Here is a 9,238-nt window from a genome sequence, read left to right on the forward strand (position 1 = left end):
AAGGAAGGAAGGAAGGAAGGAAGGAAGGAAGGAAGAAAGGAAGGAAGGAGGGAGGGAGGGAGGGAGGAAGGGAGGAGGGGAGGGAGGGAGGGAGGCAACCCTGGGCTGAAGGGTGGAGAAAAGAAGACTCGGAGGAGCACAGTGGGCACCTTCAAGCTTCTGCCAGGCTGTAAGATAACGGAGGTCTTAGCTTTGATCTGCTTGCCTCAAAGGGTAGAACCGAGAGCAGTGGGGGGAGTTGTAGGGAGGCCTATTTAGGAAAAGCCTCCAGACGATGAGTGCTGCCCTAAGAAGGCAGAGAGCTCCCCACCCCTAGAAAGGAAGCAAGGCAGGGATTCTTGTGCAGGCTTCCCAAGGGAGCCAGGGCTGCCTTGGTGCCATAGAAGGCACAGCTGTCACTCTGCTGAGCAGCCACAGGCCCTACTCACCATCCAGCCCGGGCAGGACCGTTCTCCTCATGGCTAGCACCAAGCCCAAGGGGGAGCCAAAGAGGAAAAAATCGGATACATTGAAGTCAAACCGGCTGAGGTTGGCTTCGGAGAGCTGGGGGGCTCCACTCGTGGGGGGCTCGATGCTGTCCTTCAGAACACTGGAGTGAATGCTGAGCCAAAGGAAAAAAAGCTCAGGGTCAGGGAGGAACCCAGTAGCCCTGTGCAAGAAGGCTCCCATCCTAGGATTCAAGGCGGCTGCCACTGGGCTCCACTGCTGAGCAGCACCAATGAGAGCTGCCCGATCTCAGCATTGCCTGAGAGGAGCACAGGCCAGCTGCACAAGCTGGTGCTGCCTGCTCAGAGGCAGAACCAGGGATATGGAACTTGTCCCAGAGGGCCTAGGGTAGGGCTCCCCTCCCTGGAGGGCCCTGAGGCCCTGTGAGTGGCACCCCTCATTTTGCATGACCCCAGGGCTCAGCCTGCAGGAGCAGAGGCATCACCTGGACAGGAAGGTGTGGTGCTGGCTGACGGCATCACAGTCATAGGTGGATGAGTCACTCTGTTTCCGAGGCAGAGGCATCTTGGGTTCTTCGTCCTCCAAGGTCCCCGAGATGTCAATGCTGCTCTTACTGAGGCGTGTGGTGTCACCGAGGCTGCAGTCTTCCTCAGACAGGATTGGGTTGTCCTTAGAACAGAGTGAGAGAGAATAAAGCTGCCCCCAGAGGATGGAGCATCTGCTTTCCTGGAGCCCTGAGTCTGCCTCTGTTGCCTTTCCTTCTCCCCCCACCCCCACCTGAGGCTGTCAGGGCAAGTACCCTGAAGTGTCCACTCTGAGGGAGCTCAGCTTCCCGGGAGATTTGCTTTTAAAGAGAAGAACTGGGACATAAATGGTGAGAATGACGTAGAAGAAAGCAGCCTCCTCATCTTAGGTGAGGGAGCCTGGACCCATTCTGAGCTGTGCCAAGGATCTGAGGAGAGCAGGTATCCAGGAGTTCCCAGAATGGGCAGGGAGGATCTCACAGTCTAAAATGTCATTCCAGAGGCCAAGGGGAGATCCCAGGAACAAACCTCTGAAGACAAAAGGTACAGAGGAAAGCTTCTGAAGAAACCTATGTTACTTGTGGCCACCAAGCGGCCAACTTACATCATAGACAATAGAAGGAAAGACAGGACACCCCCAGAAGATGGAATTAGAGGGCCAGGTATGCCAGACTCTCAAGGAACTGAGACCAAGGACTTTCCTGAAAATTACACTGGGGGAGGCTGGAAAGGGAGGCATTGTTGTGAAAGGTGGCATTGAGCAGTGGGCAAAGAACCAGCCTCAGAGCCAGGAAGACCCCAGGTCGTCTAGCCTTGGAGGCGTGCTGGCTGTGGGGCCTCGGGCAAGGCCATGAAGCCCTCAGAGCTATCTTTGGGCAGCTCTCCAATACTGAGATCCAGAGCCGGTGCTGACCTGAGCTGGGGGGGGGGGACAGGCCCAATAACAGAGAGGGGAGGGGAGAGAGAGGGAGAAGGAGGAGGAGGAGAAGGAAGAAGATGCAGGAGGAAGAAGGAGGAGGAGGAAGAGGAAAAGGGAGAGGGAGAGAGAGATAAGGGGTAAGAAGCAGGCTCAGGCAGGGACAGAGCCCCTGCTCAGGTGGACGGGACAATAACTGATCACAGAAAGACAGATTCCTCAGGACTTTTGGCCAGAAAGAACAGAAAATATCACTGATGGGGAAATCAAAAGTCCATGGGCTGGTTGGTGCTCAATAATGACCAGAATGACATCACTATGTCAGGGTCAAGGTCCAGTATGTTTGATTGTGGCTGATTGGGCCAATTGGAGCCTCGGAGGCCCCAGCACAACGTGGGCACTAAGAGGCCATTTGGACATTTGGAGGGAAGATGGCTCTAAATTTGTGCACCTCACATTTCTACTGAGCTACTGCAATCCTGCTTCACTCATATAACACAGCACTTTCTCTGGTGTGTGCATGCCATGCTGGGCAGTCCTGTACCAGTGCCTTCTCTGATGTGGGCATGCCACGCTGGGCAGTCCTGTGCCAGCACCTTCTCTGGTGTGGGCATGCCATGCTGGGTGGTCCTGTGCCAACGCCTTCTCTGATGTGAGCACACCATGCTAGGTGGTCCTGTGCCAGCACCTTCTCTGGTGTGGGCATGCCACACTGGGCAGTCCTGTGCCAGTACCTTCTCTGGTGTGGGCATGCCATGCTGGGCAGTCCTGTGCCAGAGCCTTCTCTGATGTAGGCACGCCACACTGGGGGTTCCTGTGCCAGTGTCTCCAATGTCACACCATCAATTCCAAAGAAGTAGGGAAATTGTAAGGGAGCACCTCACTGTCTTAACATCTCTGGTCCCTGATGAAGACCCACCTGTGGTTCTCACTGTGTCAGAAGAGGGGTGAACATGACCCAACTTTACCCAAAGGGACCCAGGATGGAGCTTCTATAGTCTGGGCTAGGGACCTTAACTTTGATTGCTTAGGAAATTCTAGAAGATTTGATGTGTTTGAAGGACAGTGTGTTTCCCTTTTAAAAAGGAAATTATGCTGACCCGAATTCAGACTCCACTTAAGCTCCCAGTCGGACTTCCCATCTCTATTTCACCGTTTCCAGACTGGCCAATTACCAGAATTCTGAAGAGGGGACACACTTCAATTCTCCCAAAAGGACGTAAGCAAGCCTCTTTAGTCATTCTTACGTATGATGGTGTGATTCAGGCTATCTGGGAGTCAAAGTGGATGGATTCTGAAGTGGTCAGAAATGGGCTAACACTGACCTGCAAGGAGGCCTCTAGCCAAGCATGTCAGGGATCTAGCCTCAGTCGTGTGTTGTCTCATTTCGATGACTGGGCTAGGAGCTGAGATTGCATACCTGTCCAATATTCAGGTGGCAGAAAGCAGTGATGGAGAGCTCGGGTGCTGGGTGACAGGATCAGAATCCACAAAGTGCCCACAGGCCAGAAGGAGATAACATGTAATGGGGGGTCATGGAAAGTTTCACACTTGGCATCAAGAAATCATCTTCCCACATATAAGAGGGAATTTTACTGTTCTGGGAGGGGGATCAGGGGAGGATCAAGGGCTTTGGCCAACTGCTATAAGCTCACCAGAAGACAACAGTGAGCCCTGGAAGCTGAGAATGTGAGATTGCAGACCGTATGAAGATGGAAATAAGCATTGATTAAGCTCCTACTGTATGCCAGGCACTGTGCTAAGGGCTTTACAAATAATATCTCATTGATCCTGAGAATAACAGCAATTCTGGGAGGGACATGCTGTTGTTATCCATATGTTAGAGTTGGGGATACTGAAGCAGACAGAGACTGAGCAAGATCATCCGGCTAGGGAGAATCTGAAGCTGGATTTGATCTCAGGTCTTTCTGACTCCAGCCCAAGGCTCTGTGCTTTCTGGCGCCCCCTAGTGACATGTCATCCTTGCTTCCACCTCCAGGCTAAGCACTGTGGCACCTCTACCAGAATGTCCAGGACCAGGGAGGTGAGAGTCCCCAGCTGGTCAGGACCCACCTGGAGGACTGCCTTCACTGCTTGGTGTTCCACCATAGAGACGGCACTGAGAAGCTGGACAGTGCCAAAGGACACAGCCAGAATGAAGAAAAGGCCTTGGGATGGAGCCATGTGAGAATGGGTGAAAAGAAGGGGTCTTTAGCCTGGAAGAGACCCAAGGAGAGCAGGGGTGCCCCCAAGAGTTTGGAAGGCTGTCCTACAGAGGAGGGGGCTGCCTGGCTCCACTTGGGCCCAGGAGCAGCCCCAGGGGAAGTGGCAGCAAGGCCCACTGAGGCTGGACGTCAGGGCACACTGGCCCTGAGAGCACATGGCCTTCCTTGCTTAAATTGGTCCAACTCAAGCTTGTACCAAGAAGCCAGGTGAGCCAGTGGTCCTTGAGGTGCACAGCTGCTTCTGCTTGATCCCAGACCCATCCCACCTCCTGGGGGCCCCCCCCCATCCTTATCCCGCCCAGCTCAGACCCACCTGGCTGCTGCTGATACTCCCCTTTCTGCTGCTGCTGCTCAGACTGTCCCCCGCAGGGCTGGCACTGTAACAGATGGCATCGAAGCCCAGGATGCCCCCCACACAGTCACCGATGAGACAGACCTGGAAGAAAAGCAGAATCACAGATGCGTCAGGGCCAAGCTGCAGTCTGATGTCCTTCCTGGTGTTCCCCACCGTGGAGGTAGGAACCAGGACCTAGTCACCCAAGTCACCCCAGGCCTCCACAGACTCAAACACAGCTTCCTGGACCATCCAGGCCAAGGGCTGAAGATGGGCTGAAACCAAGGGGTCTGAGAACTTATTCAGATATACAGCCTGTGGCTCAACCAGGGTCACTCCTCTCCACGGCTCACCCAGGGGGCACACATCCAGCTACAAAGTGCAGCCAGAGCAGGGACTGCTAGAGATGGGAGGGTGCATAAGCTCAAAGCTCCTCAGACATGAGACTGCACCTGCCAACCCCCATCGGGCCTTTGCCCTGGGCCATCCTCCCTGCCTGGAATGCCCTCCCTCCTCCTCTCCACAGCCAGGCTTCCCTGGCTTACTCCAAGGCTCAGTCCAATCTCGTTTCTCAAGGAGCTTTCCCTGGTCCCCGTCCTCCCTCCCCCCACCCCCCAGTGCCTTCCCTCTAGAGGATACAATGTAGCCATGTCTCACAAGTACCTTGTTACACCTCTCCTCCGTTATGTGGTGAACTCCAGAAGGCAGAGACTGTGCGTTTTCTTCTGTAACACAGTGTCTGGCTTAATAAATGCTTGTTTGACTCGACTGACTGAACGAGTGACTGACCAACCAAGGGACTGACCAGCTGAGTGACTGACCAACCGAGTGACTGGCCGACCAAGTGACTGACCGACTGTCTGACTGACCGAGTGACTGACCAGCCATGTGACTGGCCGACCGAGTGACTAAGTGACCGAGTGACTAAGTGACCAAGTGACTGGCTGACCAAGTGACTAAGTAACCAAGTGACTGACCGACTGAGTGACTGACCAGCCATGTGAATGACCAACCAAGGGACTGACTAGCTGAGTGACTGACCAATGGAGTGACTGGCCGACCAAGAGACTGACCAAGTGACTGACTGACCGAGTGACTAACCAGTCATGTGACTGACCAACCAAGGGACTGACCAACCAAGTGACTGACTGGCTGAGTGACTGACCAACCAAGTGACTGACCAACCAAGTGACTGACCAGCCAAGTGACTGACCAGCCAAGTGACTGGCCGACCAAGTGACTGACCAAGTGACTGACTGACCGAGTGACTAACCAGTCATGTGACTGACCAACCAAGGGACTGACCAACCAAGGGATAGACCAACAAAGTGACTGACCAGCCAAGTTACTGACCAACAAAGTGACTGACCATCCAAGTGACTGACCAGCCAAGTGACTGACCAACCGAGTGACTGACCAACCAAGTGACTGACCAACCAAGTGACTGACCAACCGAGGGACTGACCAACTCAGGGACTGACCAACCCAGGGGCTGACCAATAGAGTTATTGCTCAATTGACTGAGGACCCACTCACCCTCTGACTCCTCCCCCCAGACATGACAGAAGGCAGAGGGTGGATAGGGAGCTCCTCCCAGCTCGCCTTTAGGGAAGAGCCTGAGGTGAACCCCTCTTCATTACCCTCCTGCTTGGACTCTTCTGGACTTCATCATCCCCCTCCCCTCTGTCCCCTCCCTCCCCCATTCCTTTTTGCATGGGGACCCCCACTAGCATGGGAACTCCTTGAGAGCAGGGGATGCCTTTGGCCTTTCTCTATCCTTAGCATTCAGCACAGTGTTAGCACATAGTAGGTATTTTGATAAACATTCCATGACTGGCTGACAGATGGGTGAGAAAACCGAGGTCCCCCAGACAAACCTACACACCATGTCACAGTCTGTAAGGACCCCCCAAGTACTTCCAAAGCTGCCAATCTGTGCCCCGCCCAGCAAGGGTCTCCCTCAGCTTCAGGCCCTTCTCCTCCCCCACCTTCCCTCCCCCTTCATCCTATCCCAGGCCACTGGGTGACCCAGAAAATAGAGGAACTCAAGGGAGATGTACTTGCTGTACCCAAGGGGTGTGTACACAGGCCTTTTCTGAAAGCTGCCCAGCCTCACACCACAGCAGCCCCTACCCAGGCTAGAGGCCAGTGGGGAGGCCCAGACCCCTACCCCTCTCCTCTCCCATCTGGACCCCAGTTAGCCCCCAAGCCCAGTGCTCAAAACTGCTGTGCTGCCCCTACACTCACATGCAGACACACACGTGTGCACAGACACACATGTGTACAGACACTGTTCACATTCACAGACTGCCACATATACATGTATATACACATGGCTATCCATAACAATACACTCACACCCACACTTGTACACACAGGTGTGCATCTCACATACAGGGGGCCCAGGGGGCTGTCTAGTTGTGCACCATAGGACTGTACAGTCTCCAAGAGGTGGGAATTCTGAGTGTCCAAAGGGTGGGGTACATGGCAGGATGGAGGAGGCCACAGCAATTTACAGGGAGCTCTAGAAGAAGACTAAAAAGAGGCACCTTCAAGGACTTTTACTGGTGGCCACAGAGGTGAGGGGGAACCCCAAGTTGGGAGGAGATCCAGAGGATGGTGCTCAGTACATTGGGAGGGTCTTCTCTGGAGGCCATGGATAAGGGCACCCAAGGTGATGAGGTCTGCACCCTTGTAGAGAAGGTCCCTACATGGGGGTGCCTCCAGACCCACTGAAGAAGCCATCACCTCCCCATACCATCGCTGCCCAACAGAGCCCCCTGGAAAGGGGCCACAGGTGTCTCTGAGTGCCCCTCTGCACCCCCATTACCACTGGGATGCAAGGGGACTTTTGTGGGTGACCACAGTTGCTGGGCTGGGCACTGACTGGCTTCAGAGTCATCTGACCCAGCCCTTTTGTGCCTACCCCTGATGCTGCCTAACCCCCCAAGTCCCTGAGAGATCTCTTTCTCCCACTACTAGTGAGGATCTATGTGGCGGGGTCAACTCCCCAGACAGTGGCCATCTGGCATGGCCCTGGAGCCCTTCGGACCCCTCCCTCCCTGGGAGCACCGACTCAGCTCTCATTCACTCCCAGCCTCTTGCATACCCATTCCACATCACTTACCCAGTAATCACAGCCACTCTGGCATGAACACAGCAAGGCTGGACCCCCACCCCACTGGGCCAAGCTGGGTTTCTGGTTCTTTTGGGGACTTGAGACAATGGCCCAGGGGCAGCGTCTTCTCTCTGGGATTCTCAGTCAAGACCCTCTTCTCAATCTGTCTGCCAATACAGATCTTGCCTGTTCTTCAGGGTCCAGCTATTCCTGGAAGTCTGCTCTGACCCCCCCCCCCACCCCACTCACTTTCCTTCAGGCTTCGCATTCCATCCCAGTGGGCCCTGGGATTCAATCCTGCCTCAAACCTCAGTCTGTTTGTGGGGGGAGGGGTCCTTCCTCAGTGTCAGTCAATGCCAGGAGGGTCCAGACTCCATCTTCTTCCCTCCTCCCATACTCTACAGGACTGAGCATAAGTGGGGCCTTAGGACAACAGCATCAATGGAGTATTCATTATTAACTATACTGTTGAATGGGGCTGAGTTCAAATGTCACCTCAGACACTTGCTAGCTGTGTGACCCTGAGCACTTCACCCTGTTTGCCTCAGTTTCCTCATCTATAAAATGAGCTGGAGAAGGAAAGGCAAACCACTCCAGTGAGTAAGATACAACTAATAAGCCAGGTTAAACACTTGGGTCTCCTCAGTGAGGTAGCGCTGACATGCCCTGTCACAGTCACCACAGCCAGGGTGCTCCCAAAATGCATGATGGAAACCCATGCCAGGAGTCAGGGAGAGGGTTGAATGGCAAAAGGAGAGGTGCTGGTCAGGAAAGGGGAAATCTAGACGGGTGCTATGCAGGGAGACAGTAAAGGGGATGGTCTATATGGGAGATAGCATAGCCTGAGCCAAAGCAGGGAGGGGTCAAGTTGGGAGGCATGTCCAGGGGCCATGAAACTACAGGATGGCTAAGGGAGCTCCCATAGGGTCTCTCTCTATGGCATTTATCCTGTAGCTAAAGGCAGAGCCACAGGGAGACAGGAGACAGGGAGCAGAGACATGGGAAAGCCGGGCCATGGAGTGAAGAAAGATCTGGGGGTGGAGGGATGAAGGGGCCACGGATGGGAGATGGCGAGAGGCCAGTGCACAAGTCCAGGCCTGTGGGGATAAGGCCTCCTGGGGCTGGACCAGAGAGGGAAACTAGACCAGCACAACTGTTGAGGACACAGCCCAGGGTGGGGCCTTGGAGGATCAGGGCATTGACTCCACAGGAGCAGGATTTTGTCCCAGTCTCCTAGGTTTGGGTCCTCAACAATGAAATCTAAGGAGGCTGGTAAGGCCTCTGTCTATCTCCTGTCTGTCTCCAAAGTCTTCACTTCCTGCCTGCCCTCCCTTTATTCACACTAAACTCCCCTTCCTACTCCTCCCCAACATGGAAGATCCTGATTAGCCCTCCTTGTCCTGGGGCTGGCACCCAGGCTGGCAGTCATATGTGCCCCCTGACACAGACCCCGTTACATGGCTGGCACCCAGGCTGGTAGTCATATGTGCCCCCTGACACAGACCCCGTTACATGGCTGGCACCCAGGATGGCAGAGTCATATGTGCCCCCTGACATAGACCCCATTATGTGGCTGGCAGAGTCATATGTGCCCACTGACACAGACCCCTTCCTGTGCCTGGTGCCCAGGCTGGCAGAGTCATATATGTCCACTGACATAGACCCCTTCCTGGG

The 9,238-nt window shown here is 54.6% G+C and overlaps 1 protein-coding gene across 1 annotated transcript in view; it reads right to left on the reverse strand.

Annotated features, from left to right (window-relative positions):
• The window catches only part of LOC138172380 (membrane-associated phosphatidylinositol transfer protein 3-like), a gene marked incomplete at its 5' end in the record, with an annotated part of 46,375 nt that overhangs the window by 23,738 nt on the left and 13,399 nt on the right, over positions 1-9,238 (reverse strand). Inside the window, 3 exons of the mRNA XM_069102135.1 lie at positions 429-601; positions 932-1,116; positions 4,426-4,548. Coding sequence (XP_068958236.1) covers positions 429-601; positions 932-1,116; positions 4,426-4,548 — 481 coding nt within the window. The remainder of the gene's footprint in view (positions 1-428; positions 602-931; positions 1,117-4,425; positions 4,549-9,238) is intronic.

This window comes from Petaurus breviceps, unplaced genomic scaffold (assembly GCF_028583685.1).
Source record: "Petaurus breviceps papuanus isolate PSGF00001 unplaced genomic scaffold, PetGlider_PUasm1.0 527, whole genome shotgun sequence".
Lineage (NCBI taxonomy): Eukaryota > Metazoa > Chordata > Mammalia > Diprotodontia > Petauridae > Petaurus > Petaurus breviceps.